Below are 23,353 nucleotides of genomic sequence, written 5' to 3'. Positions count from 1 at the left end.
AGTCAACGCCAGTGAGTTGCAAAGTTATAATTGTGCGAGTTATTGTGGGCAGCACGGTGACACAGCTGGTAGAGCCGCTGCCTCACAGAGCCAGAAACCCAGGTTCAATCCTGACCTCGGCTGCTGTCTGTGTGGAGTTTGCACATTCCCCCTGTTTCCTCCGGGTGCTTCGGTTTCCTCCCACAACACAAAGACGTGCAGGTTTGTAGGTTAATTGGCCCTCTAATAACTAGGACAACATAGAACTAGTGTGAACGGTTGATCTAAGGGCCTGTTTCCATGCTCCAAGAGTGTAAGAATAATAGATCACACTGAGGCAGTACACAAGAGTTGCCACCCCTTCCGTAGCCACCTTCTGTCCTTCAAGTTTCAAATTTCTTAAAAATGTAGAGTCTTAACTTGGTCTTAAAGGCCCATCGTCCTGGCTCGGAGTTGCAGGAGTCAGCTTGGCCTGGCGATGTCATCGGTGTTAGGTGGCTTGATCGGTGTGTAGGGAGTGGTTGCCAAAATGGGATAACGGAGAACTGGTGTGAGTGGGTGAACAAGGATCAGCGAGGACTTGGCGGGCTGTAAGGCCTGTTCCCGTGCTGTATCTCTAAACTAAACTAAAACCAGTAATCTCATTCCAGGGTCATCTGCCTATTCAGTTGTCCAATTATCTCAGGCATTGCTAATTACACCTGTTCTATTTGAATAGGGGGAGTCCTGTTATTAGTGTAATGTGCTTGACAAGATAACTGAAGGGATGGTGAAACTAAACATGGGTGGACTGCAGCATGAAGAGAGGAAAAGAATCAGGGGGGGGGGAGGTGGTTGGAAGTGTCACCAAGGGAACCAAGTGTTAAATTATTTGAATTCAACACATTTTGTAACAAAGCTAAAAGCTTGCGTTGTCAATGTGGGATGAATTCCAGCATAGTGATTTTTAGTCTCCAGCTGTCTGCCTTCGTTATTGTAATGCACCAGAAATATAATCATTGTGTATTTACGTTTTTTTTTCCAAGGGCATCCTGGATTACCGTGTTGTTTTATGATTGAGAAGGTGAAATGTTCTGTTTGCATGCAGCTGACAGAAAGGTACCTGCTGGGAGCAATCATCACCAGACAATCCATGCAGCTAGGATTCTCAATTCTCTGCATCAATGCAATCAGTTGCAATCAATGGAGTTACCTATTTCTCTCTGATTTAATGGTGTGCCCAGTATCTTGCTCCATTCTGAAGTTGTCAAGGCATAGCACTATTTGTCAAAGAACCGTGGGGCACGGTGGCGCAGCGGTAGAGTTACAGCGCCGCAGACCCGGGTTCGATCCCGACTACAGGTGCTGTCTGTACGGAGTTTGTACGTTCTCCCCGTGACCACGTGGGTTTTCTCCGAGATCTTCGGTTTCCTCCCACACTCCAAAGACGTACATGTTTGGTTAATTGTCTTGAAATAAATGTAAATTGTCCTTGGGGTATATAGGATAGTGTTAACGCTGGTCGGCGCAGACTCGGTGGGCCGAAGGGCCTGTTTCTGCGCTGTATCTCAAAACTAAACTAAACTGAACTGATTACTGATTATTGCCAGAAGAAGGAGCTCGACCCGAAACGTCACCTTTTCCTTTTCTCCAGAGATGCTGCCTGACCCGCTAGGTTACTCCAGCATTTTGTGTCCATATTTGGATTAAACCAGCATCTGCAGTTCCTTCCTACACATTTTGATCTCGGAAGGCGCATAAAGCAGTTAATGGAAGATTAGTTCAACAATCACATGCTTCCAGTAGCAGACTTGCTGTAAGGGAATGAGTGAAGAAGAATCTGATTGATAATATTTTAGCCTTATCTTCCGCTCACACTCCCCTTGCATGTGGCTTCCCGAGCTAGAGACTACGATTGTTGAATTAACTTCCATCCTTTTTAACTTCACGGATGTTAGAACATAGAGAAGTACAGCATAGGAGCAGGCCATTCAGCCCACAGTGTCCATGCTGTACTTGATGTCAGACTTTAGACGGGTCTGAAGAAGGGTCTCGACCCGAAATGTCACCTATACCTTTTCTCCAGAGATGCTGCCTGACCCACTGAGTTACTCCAGCATTTTGTATCTATCTTTAGAATCTAGATTTCAGTGAGGAGATAGGCTCTTTGGTCCACCAAGTCCCCGCCAACCAGCGACCACTCTGTATACTAGCACTATCCTACACACTAGGGACAATTCATTATTTTTTTAACCTAATCCAATTAACCTGAAACCCTGTACTTCTTTTGTATGCTGGAGCAAACCGGAGAAAACTGACGTGGTCACAGGGTGAAGGTAGAAACTCCGTACAGACAGCACCCGTAATCAGAATTGAACCCACGTCTCTGGTGCTGTAAGGCAGCAACTCTACCACTGCGCCACTGTGCTGCTCCTAAGGTTAAACTAATCTCATCTGCCTGCACATGATCCATATCCCTCCATCCCATGTGTGACCATCTCTAGTAGCCTCTTTAAACATCACCCTAGCATCTGTCTCCATCACTTCCCCGGCAGCGTGTTCTAGGCACCCATCACTCTCAAAGTAAAGTTTGCTCCTCTCACCTTAGGGTTATGCCCTCTAGTCTTTGACATTCCCCGCCTGGGAAAAAGGTTCTGACTGTCTACCCTATCCATGCACTCAACCCTAAGTGTGCCTCTCCAAATTTTATATAGTTCTATAAGGTCTCCCCTCAACCTCTGATGCTCCAGAGAAAACAATCCAGGTTTGTTCGACTTCTTCTTAAAGTTAATACCTTGGGCAGAGACGTTTTTGGGGGAGTATGCATTTAGACTTTAGACATACGACACACAAACATACCCTTCGTTCCACCAAGTTCGTGCCGACCAGCAATCAACCCCATACATTGCACCATCCAAAGCACTTGGGACAATTTTACTGAAGCCAATTAACCTACAAACCTGAGGTACACAAAAATGCTGGAGAAACTCAGCGGAGGCAGCAGCATCTGTGGAGCAAAGGAAATAGGCAACGTTTCGGCCCGAAACTTTGCCTATTTCCTTCGCTCCATAGATGCTGCTGCACCCAGCTGAGTTTCTCCAGCATTTTTGTGTACCTCAGGTTTGTAGATTAATTGTACCTTCGATTTTCCAGCATCTGCAGTTCCTTCTTAAACAACCTACAAACCTGTGTGTTTTTGAAGTGTGGGAGGAAACCTGAGCACCCGGAGAGATCACACACGGTCACTGGTAGAACGCACAAACACTGTACAGACAGCACCCGTGGTTAGGATCGAACCCGGGTCACTGGCGCTGTAAGGCAGCAAATCTACCGCTGTGCCACTGTGCCACCCAATACATATCTGTTGAACTTCTGCAATATAAGAACTTAATTGTTCTGTTTTGGGACAGATGACGATAAAATACTCTACCGCTTCACCACTGTGAATTGAATTGAATTGATGTCACAGGTGACAAGTCACAGTGAAATTAAATGTATTAATTTAATACACTGTGCCGCCTTCACTATCGTTAGGTGACTCTGTACTTTGAAAAGGCATTGATTTTTACAATCCATTTCAGAAATAATGTTTACGTTAATTGAGAGACTATTGTACTGGATAAAATGAGCGTAAAGAAATAAGGTAGACACAAAATGTTGGAGTAACTCAGCGGGTCAGACAGTATCTCTGGAGAAAAAGAATGGGTGACGTTTCGGGTTGAGACCCTTCTTCAGGGGAAAGGGAAACGAGAGATATAGACGGTGACATACAACAAATTAATGAGAGATATGCAAAGAAGTAATAATGATAAAGGAAACAGGCCATTGTTAGCTGTGGGTTTAGGTGAAAACCAGTTACAGACAGAGATACAACTAAACGACTTTGAACCTGGCACAACAACTTGGGTGGGCATGTATACATTTCAGAGAATATACTGTAATCCTATATGTTTCATATCCCATGCTCTCAGGTATGGTTTTAGCAAGTCAGACTATCTTGGATAGAGTGGATGTGGAGAGTATGTTTCCATTAGTGGGAGAGTCTAGAACTAGAGGTCACAGCCTCAGAATTAATGGACGTTCTTTTAGGAAGGAGATGAGGAGAAATTTATTTAGTCAGAGGGTGGTGAATCTGTGGATTTTTTTAGCCGCAGGAGGCTGTGGAGGCCAGGGCAGTGGATATTTTTAAGGCAGAGATAGATAGATTCTTGATTAGTACAGGTGGCAGGGGTTATGGGGAGAAGGCAGGAGAATGGGGTTAAGAGATAGATCAGCCATGATTGAATGGTGGAGTAGACTTGATGCGCCGAATGGCCTAATTCTGCTCCGATTGCTTATGACCTTATGAATCAGGCTATAATACGGTTAGTGTACGGGGATTAATCTCAATGTGTGACATGATGCAATGTCATTTCTCTCTCACAGTTAGTTTAACACAGGGACATTTCTGGCTTCTTTCAAAATTCCGCGCATTCCTTTGGTACGACTCAAATGCGCAAAATTACCCACATGTGTACTTTAGTGATTATGTTGCATGTTCTTCAGCAGGCAGGGAATGAAACGTTTGATTTGTATAAAAGAGCAGCATCTTTGTAATTTTTTTTTTTTAATCTGCTAGCTCAAAGCTTTTAAATGTTCAGACGGGTGTGAATCTTAGGCAGCGGCATTTCTATACTGGAGGCAAAATAAAGTGGAGTTATGAAGATGATACACATTTTATTTTTCAGAACAGTTTAGATGCAGGGCAGCACTGTGTTGCAGCAGCAGGGTTGCTGCCTTGCAGTGCCAGAGACCCGGGTTCGACCCTGACTCTGGGTGCTGCCTGTGTGGAGTTTGTACGTTCTCCCTGTGACCATGTGGTTTTCTCCGGGTGCTTCGGTTTCCCCTCATGTTCCAAAGGCAAGAAGGTTTGTAGGTTAATTGGCTTCTGCAAATTGTTCCCAGTGTGTAGGATAGAACTAGTGTAGGGGTAATCGCTGGTCAGCGCAGACTCGGTGGACCGGAGTGCATGTTTCCACATTGTGTCACTAGACTGAACTAAACTAAACTAAAATAAACTAAACTAAACTAAAGGAAGCAAGATTATTAGTGCCACCTAACCAGCCAACATAAGAGCTTAACAAGAAGATGCATCAGATTTTTTTCGAACTTCATAACCAGACCAGACTCCCCACTATTGATTCCATCGACATCACGCTACCTCGGAAAGCAGCCAACATGACCATTTTCACCACAGTCATTCCCTCTTCTTCCCTCTTCCATTGGGCAGAAGATACAGAAGCTTGAAAGCACGCACCACCAGATTCAGTAACAACTACTTCCCCATCGTTATCAGACTCGTGAACAGCCCTCCATTAACCTAAGGGTGCAGTCCCGATCTTCCAACCTCCCTCATTGAGGACCCTGCACTTTTTAAAAAAGTCTGCACTTTCTCTGTAACTGTAGCACTAGAATGCTGTAACACTATATTCTGCACTCTGGTATGTTTCTCTTTGCACCACCTGTTGTATAGGAAAGGTTGAGAGGGATATGGGCAGGTGGGACTAGTGTAGATGGGGCATCTTGGTTGGCATGGGCAAGTTGGGCTGAAGGGCCTGTTTCCATGCTATATGACTATGACCCTTGAATGTCCCTTTAGGAAAGGCCACACCACTAGGAAGGACTAGTATTTGTACAAAGACCTGGTGGTTGCACAGTATTTCAGTTTTCAGTGTAAGAGTCACTTCAAGTGAATAAAATGTTCAAGTTATGGCATTTTAGGGATTGCTGTAAGTTGGGTGATACAGTTGAAAGGACAAAGTGTATTGGCCTGAATCCCACTGCCTTCAATATCATAGCGATTAAAATGATTCTTCAAATTTAGAGTAGACATAAAATGCTGGAGAAACTCAGCGGGTGAGGCAGCATCTATGGAGAGAAGAAATAGGCAACGTTTCGGGTCAAGATCCTATTTCAGAAATTCAAATTTAGAGTGGTCACCTCTTAGTTATTCATCTAACCTGCTTCATTTCAAGGGAGTTTATGGTTCATGATACTTCTTCTTCTTGCGTATGGCGTGGACAGCCTAAAGTTGTTGGGCAACTTGTTCTATTTGATCTTATTTGATTGTGCACGCCAGGTTGATTGCAATCATCGAAACAGGGTGAACCACGTGAAGGTTGCAATCTCCCACCCCTCACGATACTTCACCCGCAGTGATGTGATCTGTATAAGTTGCATCATTGACTCACATTTACCAAAAAGGGCAGAGAGAAAATCCAAATATAAAACCAAGTGTGCCAAACTCCTCCTGTGGCACAGTGGCACAGCGGTAGAATTGCTGCCTTTACAACACTTTCAGCGCCAGAGACCCGGGTTCGATCCCGACTACTGGTGCCATCTGCACAGAGTTTGTACATTCTCCCCGTGACCTGCATGGGGTTTTCTCCGAGATCTTATAGAAACATATAAAATCATTAAGGGATTGGACACTCTAGAGGCAGGAAACATGTTCCCGATGTTGGGGGAGTTCAGAACCAGGGGCCACAGTTTAAGAATAAGGGGTAGGCCATTTAAAACTGGGATGAGGAAAATCTTTTTCACATAGAGTGTTGTGGATTTGTGGAATTCACTACCTCAGAAGGCAGTGGAGGCCGATTCACTGGATGCATTCAAAAGAGAGTTAGACAGAGCTCTTAGGGCTAGCGGAATCAAGGTGTATGGGGAGAAGGCAGGAATGGGGTACTGATTGTGGATGATCAGCCGTGATCATCTTGAATGGCGGTGCTGGCTCAAAAGGCTGAATGGCCTACTCCTGCACCTATTGTCTATTTCCTGACACGCTGCCAGTGTCGAGACATGTTGTTCTAGGGAATATTCAGATGTTTTTTTTGTTTTATCCAACTGGTTCTAATAGAAAACAAATGGTGAGTTAGTGCAGAAAGTCACCCAAGTGTTGTTCCACATTCCTGGGGCACCTGGTACATTCAGCATGGGATAATCTGAGATTCATCAAATCAGTTTCAGTAAATTATAATGTCGGCTTCAGTTGCTCATTAATAAATTGTCTTTGAGTTGAATTTTTAATTAGACTGTTCTCCAACAGCTTCGGGCTTTCAAATTTTACTCTTTCACCAAATCTTTAGATTTAGTTTAGTTTAGTTTTGTGATACAGTGTGGAAACAGGCCCTTTGGCCCACTGAGTCTGCGTCGACCAATGAACACTAGTTCACTAGTTCTATCCGACACACCAGGGGCAATTTCCAGTAGCAGCTACAATAACCTGCACGACTTTGGAGTGTGAGAGGAAACTGGAGCGCCTGGAGAAAACCCACGCAGTCAAAGGAGAACGTACCAACTCCGTACAGACAGCACCCATAGTCAGATAGTCATGGGGCATAAAGTCACAGGAGACGGCTGTTGTGATGGTGTTGTCATCTTATTCACCTGGGGGATATCCGTGCATTTAACATGGGTGAAACATGTATGATGACAGGGGTCTATTTGGTCATGCGGCCAAATCAACATGAATCAGACATCTACGCTCTCCCTTTCCATGTTCCAAGGCGTGATCGACAAAACTTGGAAGCCCTCACGAAACTGGTTGGTGACTTTGGAAAAATGATTATCCCCTGTGATAGTTTAGCTTAGTTTAGTTTAGAGATACAGCACGGAAAGAGGCCCTTCGGCCCACCGAGTCCACACCAACCAGCAATCCCCGCACATAAACACTACACTAGGGACAATTTACAATTATACCAAGCCAATTAACCAACAAACCTATACGTCTTTGGAGTGTGGGAGGAAACCGAAGATCTCGGAGAAAGCCCACGCAGTCACGGGGAGAACGTACAAACTCTGCAAAGACAGCATCCGTAGTCGGGATCGAACCCGGGTCGCTGGCGCTGTAAGGCAGCAACTCTACCGCTGCAGCACCATGCCATGACTTTGGAAAAAGGCTCCCTTAAGGATCCCTTGTGATAACTGTCCCAATTTTACAGAAGCTATTAAGCATCATCATAGAGAAGGCAACATCTGCTCCTCAATGCATAGATTGGCAAATGCCATATGTGAATTAATTGGGTATCCAAACCTTTGAACATAGATATTAATAAGATGCCCCAACACCTGTGCCTATTTTCGAGGTAATGATTTAATGTGGGTCAAGTAGCTATTTCTGTTACAGTTAATTAAAATTGCTATTCTCATAAGTTGCAACAGAACGAAAATGATCAGCTTTGCTATGAAAAGTTACGAGTTTAAGATCCTTACTGGAATTATGAACCAAAAGGAAATATTTTGTAATATTTTGTGTGGTATTTTTACAAAGGCATTAAAGTAAGTGAGCTAAAGTTTTTTTTTTTAAGTAGCAAACGGTCTAGAGAGCGTGGGCTATATGTATATGTGTATGTAGTTTGTTTGTTTATACTATTCTTATAACAAATGTAAAGCACCTTGGCCAACGAGAGTTGTTTTTTTAAATGTGCTCTATAAATAAATGTGACTTGATTTGACTTGACTAATGGCAGAACATATTTGAGTGTACATTTTGCAACTGTTATTTTAGGGCCATAAAATGGAAATTGGCTCCAATGAGATTAAAGTTGCACATTGTTAAATAGCGGCATGGAGGCGCAGCGGTAGAGTTGCTGCCTTACAAGTTTCAGAGACCCAGGTTCGATCCTGTCTGTACGGTGCTGACAGTACGGAGTTTGTATCTTTTCCCTGTGACCTGTGTGGGTTTTCTCCGGGTGCTCCGGGTTTTCTCCCATGTTCCAACGACGTTGGATCCAACCCCTTAAAAACGTACAAAATTCTTAAGGAGTTGGACAGGCTAGATGCAGGAAGATTGTTCCCGATGTTGGGGAAGTCCAGAACAAGGGGGTCACAGTTTAAGGATAAGGGGGAAGTCTTTTAGGACCGAGATGAGAAAAACATTTTTCACACGGAGAGTGGTGAATCTGTGGAATTTTCTGCCACAGAAGGTAGTTGAGGCCAGTTCATTGGCTATATTTAAGAGGGAGTTAGATATGGCCCTTGTGGCTAAAGGGATCAGGGGGTATGGAGAGAAGGCAGGTGCAGGATACTGAGTTGGATGATCAGCCATGATCGTATTGAATGGCGGTGCAGGCTCGAAGGTCCGAATGGCCTACTCCTGCACCTATTTTCTATGTTTCTATGTACAGTTTTGTAGGTTAATAGGCTTTGGTAATAAAATTTGTGAATTTTCCCTAGTGTGTAGCATGGTGCTAATATAATGTGCCGATCGCTGGTCGGCACGGACTCAGTGGGACGAAGGGCCTGTTTCCACGCTATATCACGAATGTCTTAAGTCTAAAAGTCTAAAGTCAGATAACAGATGGTGTACAACGATACAATATAATATGATACGATAAAAATTAATTAATCCCCAGAGGGAAATTGGTCTGCCAATAGTCACAACATGCAACAAGGTACACGAAGATTTGAAATTAAAAGTGAAAACAAAAAGATAAAGACAAGCGACTATTGGCTGGCTGCTGCGTGCACAGCGCCTTAACTGGAACGAACGAACAAACAAACAAACAAACACAGGCTTATTCCCTGGGCAGAGGATTCTAAAACTAGAGTGCCCCCCCCTCCCCCCTTCACACCAGATCCACCTTTGTTCTCCCACAGTCCCGCACGGAGGTCCCCCCACACCGGGTCCCCATTGTCTTCCCCTCCCCCCCCCCCCCCCACGCTCATCGACTGGCGATCGAGGGTCAATCGCGAGGCCCCACCGCCACCGAGGTCATGAAGAAAGTCAGCAACATAATTAGAACGCACAAAAAAAATCACATTTCCTGATCCTTCCCATGTTGGCCTGGCCAACTCAGTTCAGCCTTGAGAAACCAGACAAGAGAGAATTGCTTTCCCTACCCTGGGTAAAAGATTGTGTATTCACCAGATTAACTCACCCTCACTGTTTTATACACCTCTATAAGATCATCCCTTATCCTCCTGTCCTCCAAGGAATAAAGTCCCAGCTTGTTCAAACTCCCTATAGTTCAGGCCCTCAGTCCTGGCAACATCCTTGTCAATCCTCTCTGCACACTTTGCAACTTAATGACCCCTCTTAGAGCAAAGCTGAACACCGTACTGTGAATGTGGCCTCACCAACATCTTGTACAACATAAGGCGTACTCAAAAGTAAAATAAAATAGCAAATTTGCAACAAGTTCAAAAGAATGGGCAGCATCTGAACAGAGGGATTGGGAGATGGGGGGGGGGGGGGAGAAAGGGAGGGAGAGAGGAAGAGAGGGGGGGGGAGAAAGGGAGGGAGAGAGGAGGAGAGAAGAGAAGAGGGAGTGAGAGGGAGGGAGAGAGAGAGAGAGAGATTTTCTTCTGACACTCGAGAATGACTTGCTTCCTCTCTGGTTCGTTGGGTTCTGTGGTGGCTGATGAGGCCAATGTGGAACCCAGAGAGACTACCTACCACAGGTAGGGCGGGTGGCTTGTGACAGGGTGGGGTGTTAGGGAGGAAGTACAGGCAACTGCTGAGCAAAAACACACGTTTCTGTGGTACACCTCATATTTCACTTGGGCAGCTTACAACCCAACAGTATGAACGTTGAATTCTCTGCCAGACGAGGTAACTGATACAGTTACTGTATAATACACTTGGACAGGTTCATGGATAGGAAAGCTTTCCACTGTACCTTGGTGCAGGATACAATTATAATAAATTAACTAAACTAATCTAATATTTGACACTATTAGTTAGTTAATTTAGTTTAGTTTATTGTCACGTGTACCAAGATACAGTGAAAAGCTATTTGTGTATTGTGTATGCTATCCAGTCAGCAGAAAGATTATACATGATTACAATCCAATAGTTCAATGGTTTAATTGAGTGTACAGATATAGAATAAACAGAATATCAATATCAATGTCAATGTCAGTTTTATTCGTCACTTGCACATAAAGAGCAAGTGAAATGAATTTGCCAGCAGCGCTACAATGAAAAAAGAACACACAAAAACACAATAAAAATGTAACACAAACATCCACCACAGCATTCATCACTGTGGTGGAAGGCACAAAATTTGGCCAGTCCTCCTCCATTTCCCCCTGTGGTCGGGACCTCAACCCTCCGCTGCCGCCGTTGCGGGCGTCCAGATGTGCAGACAGGTAATATCGGATAGTGCAAGTTAAAGTTCATTAAAGTTCAATTAAAGATAGCCTGAGAGTCTTGAATGTGATGGATGGTAGCTCAGGACTGCTCACTAGTTGGTGATAAAATGGTTGAATTGCCTGATAACAGCTGGGAACAAACTGTCCCTGAATCTGGAGGTGTGCGTTTTCACACCTCTGTACCTCTGGCCTGATGTGAGAGGGGAGAAGAGGGAGTGACCGGGGTGAGACTGGTCCTTAATTACGCTGCTGGCCTTGCTGAGGCAGTGTGAAGTGTAGATGGAGCCAATGGAAGGGAGGTTGGTCTGTGTGATAGTCTGGGCTGTTCTCTCAGCAATCTCTTCCAGTCTGAGATGGAGCTGTTCCCAAACCTGTGATCCATCCTGATAAAACGCTTTCTACCCGCTTCCGTGGAGGGTGGTGAGAGTTGTTGGGGACATGCCAGACTTCCTAAGCCTTTGGTTCGATGATCCAGTTGCAGAGATGTGTGCTGACTCCAAGTCCCACTAGTTTGGTGATCAGCTTGGATGGGATAAAGGTGTTAACAGCAGAGCTGCACCTGGATACTTTGCTTTGAATACCTTTGTAGGGAAATACAACGAACTGTCGAACGTACAAGCATTTGAAAGGTCATTCAGAATTTGATGATGTTTTGTCAAACAGCCTTAGCATTAACATGCCGGTTTGGCTGCCATTTCCCCTCATTGTTTCATGAACTGCTTTGTGGTGAAGCCTTAATATTGAGCTTGAGAAGATGGTTTCCTAGCAACTTGTGTAAGCTGGGGAAGGGGGGTTGTATGCCACAAATTAGTTTGTCTACGAGTACTTTCAGGGAACACCCTGCGTCGGGCAGCACAGTGGCGCAACTGGTAGAGTCTCTGCCTCACGGCGCCAGAGACCCGGGTTCGATCCTCCCCTCGGGTGCTGTCTGTGTGGAGTTTGCAAGTTCTCCCTGTGACTAAGTGGGTTTCCTCCAGGTGCTCCGGTTTCCTCAAACATCTCAAAGACGTGCGGGTTTGTAGGTGAAGTGGCCTCTGTAAATTGCCCCTAATGTGTAGGGAGCGGATGGGAAAGTGGGACAACATAGAATGAATGTGGAAGGTACACAAAATTGCTGGGGAAACTCAGCGGGTGCAGCAGCATCTATGGAGCGAAGGAAATAGGCGACGTTTCGGGCCGAAACCCTTCTTCAGACAATGTGAATGGGTGATCGATGGTCAGCGTGGACACCGTGGGCCTGTTTCCAAGCTGTATGTGAAAAACATCCCAAAATTATTTATCTTAAATATATGATAATATAATGGCAACCGTACCTAGTTCTAGGCAGTAGTTGCAAACCTGCTGGGGGAGAAATATTGGATCATCTTTGCAAACTATAGCAAATCAGAAAATTGTGGCGTAGGAGTTGAAATGAATTCTGAAAAGAAAAGATTTGGAACAGATTATGAAACATAATTGTGGTTCCATTCGCAGCATTTAGAATTGTGTTGCAGGGCAGTGATTCAGCGGTAGAGTTGCTGCCTTACAGCGCCAGAGATACGGGTTCGATCCTGACTACGGGTGCTGTCTGTACGGCGTTTGTACCTTCTCCCCGTAATCACGTGGGTTTTCTCCAGGTGCTCCGGTTTCTACCCGCTCTCCAAAGACGTACAGGCTTGTGGGTTAATTGGCTTCGGTAACGATTGTAAATTGTCCATAGTGTGTGTGTGTGGGATAGTGCTAGTGTGCGCTAGTCGGCACAGGCTCGTTGGGTCAAAGGGCCTGTTTTCGCGCTGTATCGCTAAACTAAACTAAACTAAATTAAACTGAAGATACATAAGATTTGATTTGTAATGTGTCATCTGAGTCATTCTTTGCACGTCTAACCTAGATGGAGAAGCTGTTCCAACCTCACAGATGTTGTGATGTTTAGCTTAGATTAGTTTTTAGTTTAGAGATACAGTGCGGAAACAGCCCTTCTGCCCGCGAAGGGCCTGGTCCCGATCTATACCGAGCTATTTAGCCTACAAACCTGTACGTCTTTGGAGTGTGGGAGAAAATCGGAGCTTCCCAGAGGAAACCCACGCAGGACACGGAGAGAACGTACAAACTCCGTACGGGCCTGGGTCTCCGGTGCTGTAAGGCAGCAACTATACCGCTGCGCCACCATTCCGCCAATGTTGTATTAAAAAATTGGCATCACAGTCCCAGCCTGTCCCAGTTAATGCCATCAAAGTGCGACTTTTACACACAAACCACAATTAAGAAGGATTTTAAGAAGGAACTGCAGATGCTGGAAAATCGAAGGTACACAAAAATGCTGGAGAAACTCAGCGGGTGCAGCAGCATCTATGGAGCGAAGGAAATAGGCAACGTTTCGTGCCGAAACGTTGCCTACTTCCTTCGCTCCATAGATGCTGCTGCACCCGCTGAGTTTCTCCAGCATTTTTGTGTACCTACAATTAAGAAGGATTCTGACTATAGTGGGTAGTGATTAAATAATTGTAATTATATTGTGGGTGTCAAAGATTAATTGTACAATTTAAGTGTCAAATCACCAAGGGCATGGGCTAAGACCAATCACTAAATCGTTGGAACGGCTTTTCTTAGAAGCTGGTGCGTTGCCAACAGCAATTGCAGGAATAAAAATAGAAAGCCAGTAAAACTCAGAATACTGTGGTGGACAGATGTTCAAGAAACGTACCAATGTTCTCCAACGTTCCTTGAATTGTGCTTGAGGAGTGTGAGTGTTCCCTTGGCGAAATTAATCCATTCTGTGGCCTCGTGAAAATCTTTACTGCATCAAGGTCCTCAATTAGTTTTGTTAAATTAATTTTTTTTTTTAAGATTTGGTAAAAAAACATATGGAGTTCATAAGGATTGAATGGCGGAGTGGACTTGATGGGCCGAATGGCCTAATTCTACTCCTATTCCTTATGACCTTATATGTAGGCATTTGAGATTACTCTAACTTAGTATCATGTTCTGGAAAGACATTATGGGCCGAAGGGCCTGTTCCTGTGCTGTTCTGTTCTTTGTTCAATGTTCTATGTTCTAATCTAACCCAATGTGAAAGGTTATGGCCTGGAGATTCTTAGTGCTTGTGATGCAAATCTAAGGCAAATGAATCTATAAAAGGGACACGAAAGTGCTGGAGTAACTCAATGGTTCAGGTGGCATCTCTGGAGAACATAGATAGGTGATGTTTCGGGTCAGGACCCTTCTTCAGAGTCTGAGTGTGAAACAGTCTGAAGAAGGGTCCCAACCCAAAACGTCGCCTGTCCATTTCCTACGTCATCATCGGCGGTCACTCGAAACGTGCATGACTGTCCTCTCCATAGGGTCATCTACTTGTGGGTCTGCAGATACGACAATATATATAAACATGGCAAATGTAAAACAGCAGAATGGTGCAAAGATGTGAAGGTGTCAAAGATTGCAGTGACAAGGCAGGAGAATGGGGTTGAGGGGGATAAATAGATAAGCCATGAGTGAATGCCAGAGTAGACGCAATGGATCAAATAGCCTAATTCTGCTCCTTTGTCTTCTGGTCAATCGAAATATTGTTACAGTAACCAATTCACCTCAGAACCAGCACCAATTTGGGATGTCTATGGTCTTTCTAAATACCTCAACTCCTACAAATGAGGGACAATTTACTCTAACTTTATTTTACTTAGTGACAATTAAGTAATATTACAAAGGCAATTTTGCACCTATGTAGTTTCTTGTAATTGATGGTGTCTTATTTCCCTAGGCGAGGCGTTCTCAATCTCCACGAAAGCGCAGGAATCCATAACTTGGGCCTACCAAGATGGCAGCTTATCCTCTGCTTGCTTGTCGTCATCATCATTCTGTACTTCAGTCTGTGGAAAGGGGTAAAGACTTCAGGAAAGGTATTGTCTTTGACTTCTCAATATGTTATTTGAGATAACTCACCATTTTGTTTCATGATACAAGTGAATCAGCGGGCCAGGCAACATCTCTGGAGAAAAGGAACAGGTGACGTATCGAGTCGGGCCGAAACGTCACATAGAAACATAGAAACATAGAAAATAGGTGCAGGAGTAGGCCATTCGGCCCTTCGAGCCTGCACCACCATTCAATATGATCACGGCTGATTATCCAACTCAATATCCTGTACCTGCTTTCTCTCCATACCCCCTGATCCACTTAGCCACAAGGGCCACATCCCTCTTAAATATAGCCAATGAACTGGCCTCAACTACCTTCTGTGGCAGAGAATTCCACAGATTCACCACTCTCTGTGTGAAAAATGCTTTTCTCATATCAGTCCTAAACGATTTCCACCTTATCCTTAAACCGTGACCCCTTGTTCTGGACCTCCCCAACATCTGGAACAATCTTCCTGCATCTAGCCTGTCCAACCTCTTAAGAATTTTGTAAGTTTCTATAAGATCCCCCCTCAATCTTCTAAATTCTAGCGAGTACAAGCCAAGTCTATCCAGTCTTTCTTCATATGAAAGTCCTGACATCCCAGGAATCACCTATTCCTTCTCTCCAGGGATGCTGCCTGACCCGCTGAGTTACTCCAACATTTTATGTCTATCTTTGGTATAAACCAGCATTTGTAGTTCCTTCCTACACACGGTAAATAAGTGTACTGAAATGTATCAAAGAACAAGGAGGGTGGTGAATTTGTGGAATGCATTTGCACAGAAGGCTGTGGAGGCCGTCAATGGATATTTTGAAGTGTTTTAAAAAGCTCTTCATTATTTAAGTTTTTGAAGCTTTGTTTTTTAACATAAAGCACGGAAACAGGCCCTTCAGCCCTACTTTTCCATGCTGCCCAAGATGCCCCATCTACACACGTTTGGCCCATATTCCTCTAACACTTTTCTATCCATGTACCTGTCCAAATGTCTTTTAAATGTTGTTACATCACATGCCGCATCTACCTCCTCTGGCAGCTCGTTCCACATAGCCACTATCATTTGTGTGAAAAAGTAGCTCTTCAGGTTCCTATTAAATCTTTCCCCTCTCACCTTAAACATGTGTTCTCTGGTCTTTGATTCCCCTTGTCTGGGCAAAAGACTCTGTGCATTACTAAGTTAAAGTAATCTCTGTATATAAAATTATAAAAGGACTGGACAAGCTAGATGCAGGAAAAATGTTCCCAATGTTGGGCGAGTCCAGAACCAGGGGCCACAGTCTTAGAACAAAGGGGAGGTCATTTAAGACTGAGGTGAGAAAAAACTTTTTCACCCAGAGAGTTGTGAATTTATGGAATTCCCTGCCACAGAGGGCAGTGGCGGCCAAATCACTGGATGGATTTAAGAGAGAGTTAGATAGAGCTCTAGGGGCTAGTGGAGTCAAGGGATATGGGGAGAAGGCAGGCACGGGTTGTTGATAGGGGACGATCAGCCATGATCACAATGAATGGCGGTGCTGGCTCGAAGGGCCGAATGGCCTCCTCCTGCACCTATTTTCTATGTTTCTATGTTTCATTCACCTTATCCATTCCCCTCATGATATTTACACATCTATAAGATCACCTTTGATTCTGCCGCGCGCTCCAAGAAATAAAGTCCTAGCCTTCCCAACCTTTCCCTATAGCTCAGGCCCTCAAGTCCTAGCCTTCCCAACCTTTCCCTATAGCTCAGGCCCTCAAGTCCTGGCAACATCCTCGTGACATTCATCTTTTTTAATCTTATAGTCACTGCGGTTAACAACTGGTTTTCAGTGAGAAGCTCTGTTATAACTTGTTCATACTGGAGATCTGCTTCAATTCAATCTTCATTATCCAAAACTGCGTTGATATCCCTGGCGTCCACTTTGTAAGACAATACAGATTTCATGGATTGTTTGCAAAAGCAGAAAAATAACATTGTGGAATTTGAAAATGGCTGCTATTAAATCATTCCAGATTGGAAAGCGAACTTGAATTGTTCTACTTCTGAGATCTTTCACTGTCAACATATTTGTATCATTTCCCAGAAAGGGAATGATGAGGAACAAGTCAATTTCCTCATGTGCAGTAGACATTTTGGCAGAAAATTCTATAGGGTAACACAATTTATTTCTGTGCTGTGTGTTTGGAAAAAAATACTTGAACGGATGGTACATGGATAGGAAAAGTTTAGTAGTGATATGGGCCAAATGTGGGCAAGTTGGATTTGTGTATATGGGGCATCTTGGTTAGCATGGGCAAGTTGGGCTGAAGGGTGTGTTTCCATGCTGTATGGCTGACTCTATGACGGTATGAAATTTTAAGGGGAACGCTATTGTAAGCTCGTATACATAGTGGTATACACATGGGTCCAGAAGATTAAGATAGTGGCAGTGTGCTCAAACTCATCAGCCCTCCATCCAACTAGATTAGGGTTAAGATATGATGCCTAACAGTAAGGAACAGGTGTAGGAAGGAACTTCAGATGATAGTTTACACCAAAGATAGACACAAAATGCTGGAGTAACTCAGCGGGACAGACAACATCACTGGAGCAAAGGAATAAGTGACTTTTCGGGTCGGAATCCTTTTTCAGACTGAAAGATAGAGAAGGCCACAACAAAACAGGGGCGGCAGACAGATGACCTCAGGAAGGGTGGAGTCCATAATGGTCTGTTGTTGGCTGGGGAAGACATGCTAACGAGAGGGATACAAGGATGCGAACAGTGGAAGTGGCAGAGGGGGGCAGAGAATTGGGGGGGGGGGGGGGGGGGGAGATATGCAGGAATTATTTGAAATGAGAGAAATCAGTACTCATACCACTGGGTTGTAAGCTGCTCAAGCGAAATATGAGGTGTATTTTTTGCTTGTGTATGGTACATCATGTTTCGCTTGGGCAGCTTAAAACCCAGCGGTATGAAATGCTGCGTTTCTTTACCGCCCCCTCTGTCGTTCCCCCCCCCCCCCCCACTTTATACATGAGAGTATTGGGTATCCAGCATCAGGTTCACGATTATCTGAAGCAGATCTTCCAACGTCAACGAAGCTGACCCCAATGTAATCTTTAGGAAGGAACTGCAGATGCTGGTTTAAACTGAAGATAGACACAAAAAGCTGGAGTAACTCAGCAGGACAGGCAGCATCTCTGGAGAGAAGGAATGGGTGACGTTTCGGGTCGAGACCCTTCTTCAGGGATAAGGGGAATGAGAGATATAGACAGTGATGTGGAGAGATAAAGAACAATGCATGAAAGATATGCAAAAAAGTTAGATGATGAAGTTTGGGAAGATAATGGAATCCCATCCACACTCCAATTGCTCCCATTCTATAATTCTCCACAATCTCCCACTGATTCTGCTGCCTGGAACAGTGTCCGATACTAAGGAGAAACAAGGATATGCAAAGATATAACAATGCTAAAGGAAACGGGCTGTTTGTGGGGTGAAAACGAGAAGCTGGTGCGACTTGGGTGGGGGAGGGAGAGAGAGAAAAAGAGGGAATGCCGGGGGTACCTGAAATGAGAGAAAGCAAAATTCATACCACAGGGCTGCAAACTGCCCTAGTGAAATATGAGAAATATAATCTGTAATGGTCTGCCTTTAAATGGCACTCTGTTTGTGGGATCTGAGCTAGACCAACTCATAGAAATACTTTGACAGCTGGATAAACTACGCCGTCAGGCATGAATTAATATCCAGTAAAACACTCACAAACATTAGGAAACAATTAAGGTCGTTTGTTAACCCAATGGATTTCTAAAAATGTTAATTATCAGAAACTTGCCTTTTCTGTTGAAATGAATGAAGTTCTTGAATCTGCACCTTGCCAAGCCTAGTGCAATGTGGTGGACAGATTTCCCAGTGTGGTTGCTGGCAAATCACTTGAAACCGATGCTCTGGTTTAGTTTAGTTTAGTTTAGTTTAGTTTAACGATACAGTGCTGAAAACAGGCCCTTTGGCCCCACTGAGTCTGCACCAGCCAGCGATCCCCGCATATTACCACTACCCTACACTACATATTTAAGGGACAATTTTACATTTATAACCAATCCAATTAACCCACAAACCTGTAGGTCTTTGGAGTGTGGGAGGAAACCGAAGATCACGGAGAAAACCCACGCTGGTCACGGGGGGAACGAACAAACTCCGTACAGACAAGCACCCATAGTCAGGATCGAACCCGGGTCTCTGGCGCTGTAAGGCAGCAACTCTACCGCCACGCCACCATGCATGGTTCATGATGAGCCCAGTGGTTCAAATGCAGTAGTGGGCTCAAAGCAAGTTCTTCTCAGAAATGTTGGGGCATGCATAATCACATTCTGTTGCACAGGTAGCCAAGGATTCCCAGCAATCCTATTCTGGGAAAGGCCAGAAATTCCAGAAATGTCTCTCAGGAAAATCTGGCCTGCAGTTGTGTATTACTTTGCTTGGCAATGAGGCGACCTCTCATCTCATTTTATAGACAGTAGACAATAGATGCAGGAGTAGGCCATTCGGCCCTTTCCTGCCAGCACCACCATTCACTGTGATCATGGCTGATCATCCACAATCAGTACCCCATTCCTGCCTTCTCCCCATATCCCCTGACTCCTGAATGTTAACTTACCGGATGGTGAAAGGCTTGGATAGAGTGGATGGGGAGAGGATGTTTCCGCTAGTGGGAGAGTCTAGGACCAGAGGTCATAGCCTCAGAATTAAAGGACGTTCCTTTCGGAAGGAGATGAGGAGGAATTTCTTTCGGCAGAGTGTAGTGAACCTGTGGAATACTTTGCCAGTGATGGCTGTGGAGGCCAAGTCAGTAGATATTTTTTAAGGCAGAGATAGATAGATAGATTCTTGATTAGTATTGGTGTCGGGGGATATAGGGAGAAAACAGGAAAATGGGGTTCGGAGGGAGAGCTAGATCAGCCATGATTGAATGGCGGAATTGACTTGATGGGCCGAATGTCCTAATTCTGCTCCTATCACTTGTGAACTTATGAACATGAATCTAATTTTCTCAGAAGCGCTATTGAACAAACACTGATGCATCTTAGTTTGTCGACTATTAGATAAAATAAATAATAATTTTAATTTCCGTTTTTCAGTGTTTACATTGTGGTTTTTTAATATCAGAACATTGAGTAACAATTGAGGTTTGTTATCGTTTGGATGCTAAATTTTTATTATAGTTACACTTTCATGGAACAGAGAACAGTACAGCAACGGGCCCTTCGGCCCATCATGTTCATGCTGAACATGCTGAACATGATGCTAATTTAAACTAATCTCATCTGCCTGTACATGATCCATATTCCTCCATTCCCTGCACTTATATGTGCCGATCTAAAACCCTCTTAAACACCACTATCATATCTGCCTCCACCACTGCCCCAGGCAATACAATACAATACAATACAATACCTTTTATTTGTCATTTGAACCTCACATGAGGTTCAAACAAAATTTGGTTTCTGCAGCCATACAAAAAAAGAACCAAGACACACACCAACACAATTCAATTCACATAAACATCCATCACAGTGAGTCCTCCTCACTGTGATGGAAGGCAAAACTTGTCTCTCCCCTGCTCTCCATTCCTCTCCCGAAGTTGAGGCGTTCCAGGTCCCCACTACTCTCTGTGTGAAAAATACTTGCCCCGCACATCTCCAATAAACATTCCCTCTCTCACCTTAGAAACATAGAAAATACATGCAAGAGGAGGCCATTCGGCCCTTCGAACCAGCACCGTCATTCATTGATTGATTGATTGATTGATTATTGATTATACCTTTAATAATCCTTTACAGGAAATTACAGTGCCACGACAGCTTCAAGACAGACATAACACCACACATTTCCTCAAATGGCTTCCATACTTAACAAGTTAAAATACAAGTTAAAATACAAGTTAAAATACAATTAATTTTTAAAAAGTGCAGTTATTTATGCGCATTATATAACCTTATAGCAGCTGGTAAACAGGACTTCCTATGTCTCTCAGTTTTGCACATTGGTGCAATCAGCCTCTGACTGAAGATGCTGCTCTTGATCACCTTCAGGGCATGGAGTGGGTGAGTGGGGTTGGTCATTATTGATCCCAGTTTGTTCAGAGTTCTGGCCTCTGCCACCTGCTGGACCGTTCGTTGCTCAGCCCCGACCACTGAGCCGGCCTTCCTGATTAGCTTGTCCAGTCTGTTTTTGTCCGCTATACGGGCGCCATCTCCCCAACAGGCCACAGCAAAAAACAGAGCACTGGCCACCACTGAATGGTAGACACTGCACAGTAGGGGTTGGCAGATGTTAAATGACCTCAGCCTCCTTCAAAAATACAGTCGGCTTTGTCCCTTCCTGTACACCGCCTCCATATGACACTTCCAGTCCAGCTCACTGTCAAGCTGCACCCCAAGGTACCTGTGGTTAGTGACCACCTCCACCTCAGTGCCCTTAATGGTGATTGGTGTTGCTTGAGTCCTCCTCCTCCCCCTCCTGAAGTCCACAACTATCTCCTTGGTTTTTTTGGTGTTAAGATGGAGGTTATTGTGTGCACTCCACTCCACAAAGTTACTTATTATGTCTCTATACTCCTCCTCATTGCCCCCTTTAATGAGGCCGACAACAGCTGTGTCATCCGAAAACTTCTGCAAAAAGCAGCTGTTGGTGTTATATTGGAGATCCGCTGTGTAGATGGTAAACAGGAACGGAGCCAGCACAGTTCCTTGTGGAGCCCCTGTGCTGCTCAAGATGGTGCCCGAGACACTGTTCTGTAGGCGCACGTACTGTGGTCTGAGGGAAAGGTAATCCAAACACCACAGTACCAGTGATGGATCCACTTTCATCTTCAATGTCCCATATCAATAACCCGTGCCTGCCTTCTCCCCATATCCCTTGACTCCACTAGCCCCTAGAGCTCTATCTAACTCTCTCTTAAATCCATCCAGTGGTTTGGCCTCCACTGCCCTCTGTGGCAGGGAATTCCATAAATTCACAACTCTCTGGGTGAAAAAGATTTTTCTCACCTCAGTCTTAAATGACCTCCCCTTTATTCTTATAACTATGCCCTCTAGTGTTTGGACATTTCCACACTGGGAGCAAGTTTCTGACTCTCTGCCCTATCAGTGCCTCTCATTACTTTATATACTTCTATCGAGTCTCCCCGCAACTTCCAATGTTCCAGCGTAAAAACCCTGTAATCCAGGCAGCATTCGGGTAAACCTCCTTTCCACTCTCTCCAAATCCTCCTCATCTTTCTTGCAATGGGGCGACCAGAACTGCTCGCATCGCTGAAAATGCGTCCTGACTAAAGTCCTGTCGAGCTTCTAGTGAGAAGCAAGGAGAGGGAAGAATTACATTTCATGTTTTTCTTCATTCCTTACAATGCCGTGTACGACAGTGATCGCAACTTCTACTGAAGTGTGTGGATGGCCGTTGACTCGCTAGGAGCTCATCCGCCCTTTGACAGGTTTTGTTTTTGGTCCTGCTGGGTGTCCACAGCCCCCTCCTCACCTGGCAAACCAGGTGGGGGAGACGGTTTTATCGCCGACTATCCGACCATGGAGCAGGTAGCACGGGATTACATGGTACTCGTGGCGGGGGGGAACTCCCCCCCCCCCCCCCCCCCCCCCCCGACATGACCTATAGAGCTGCATCATGAATATAGTTCTAGAAAAATCAGATAGAAGTCTGAAATGTATTGACTATGTTTGACCCTGCTTGTGAGAAGGAGGGGGAGGGGGGAGACTAAAGGAGGGCACGGCTTGGGGAGATTGCTGTGATGGGGGGGGGGGAGGACAAAGGTGGGCCCAGCTTGGGGGGACTTCCTTGATGTGGGGGAGAACAAAGGAGGACCCAGCGTGAGATATTTTGAAACGTGGTCGCTGCCCTTTATGTGGTGACTCTTTGCATACCTTGGGCATGCAAAACAAAGCATTTCACTGTGACGTGACATTAAAGTATTCATTCATTCATATCTGCTGCGGCAAGAACATTGATTGGATTGTAATGGAATAATGTGGCCCTTGCTCTTCCCTACAGGTGGTGTGGATCACCGCGACCATGCCCTACATGGTGTTGTTCGTCCTATTGATCCGGGGAATCACACTACCGGGGGCAATGAATGGCATCAAGGCCTACCTCAGCATTGACTTCGAACGCCTGAAGGAAGCTCAGGTAAGATGTTCAAGAAGGAACTGCAGATGCTGGAAAATTGAAGGTAGACAAAAGTGCTGGAGAAACTCAGCAGGTGCGGCAACATCTATGGAGCGAAGGAAATAGGCAACGTTTTGGGCTGAAACCCTTCTTCAGACTGATGTGGGGGGGGGGGGGGCGGGAAGAAGAAAGGAAGAGGAGGAGCCTGAGGGCTGAGGGAGAGCTGAGAAGGGGAGGTGACAGCAAG

The 23,353-nt window shown here is 44.8% G+C and overlaps 1 protein-coding gene across 2 annotated transcripts in view; it reads left to right on the top strand.

Moving 5' to 3' along the window:
• Positions 1-23,353, top strand: part of slc6a2 (solute carrier family 6 member 2) — a 123,165-nt gene that overhangs the window by 44,765 nt on the left and 55,047 nt on the right. For both annotated transcript variants that reach the window (XM_033036313.1, XM_033036312.1), the window contains exons 5-6: positions 14,828-14,966; positions 22,993-23,127. In XM_033036313.1, coding sequence (XP_032892204.1) covers positions 14,828-14,966; positions 22,993-23,127 — 274 coding nt within the window. The remainder of the gene's footprint in view (positions 1-14,827; positions 14,967-22,992; positions 23,128-23,353) is intronic.

Source organism: Amblyraja radiata, chromosome 17 (genome assembly GCF_010909765.2).
Source record: "Amblyraja radiata isolate CabotCenter1 chromosome 17, sAmbRad1.1.pri, whole genome shotgun sequence".
Taxonomy (NCBI): domain Eukaryota; kingdom Metazoa; phylum Chordata; class Chondrichthyes; order Rajiformes; family Rajidae; genus Amblyraja; species Amblyraja radiata.
The sequence above is the reverse complement of the archived record's forward strand: the minus strand, read 5'-3'. Positions and strand labels throughout refer to the sequence as shown.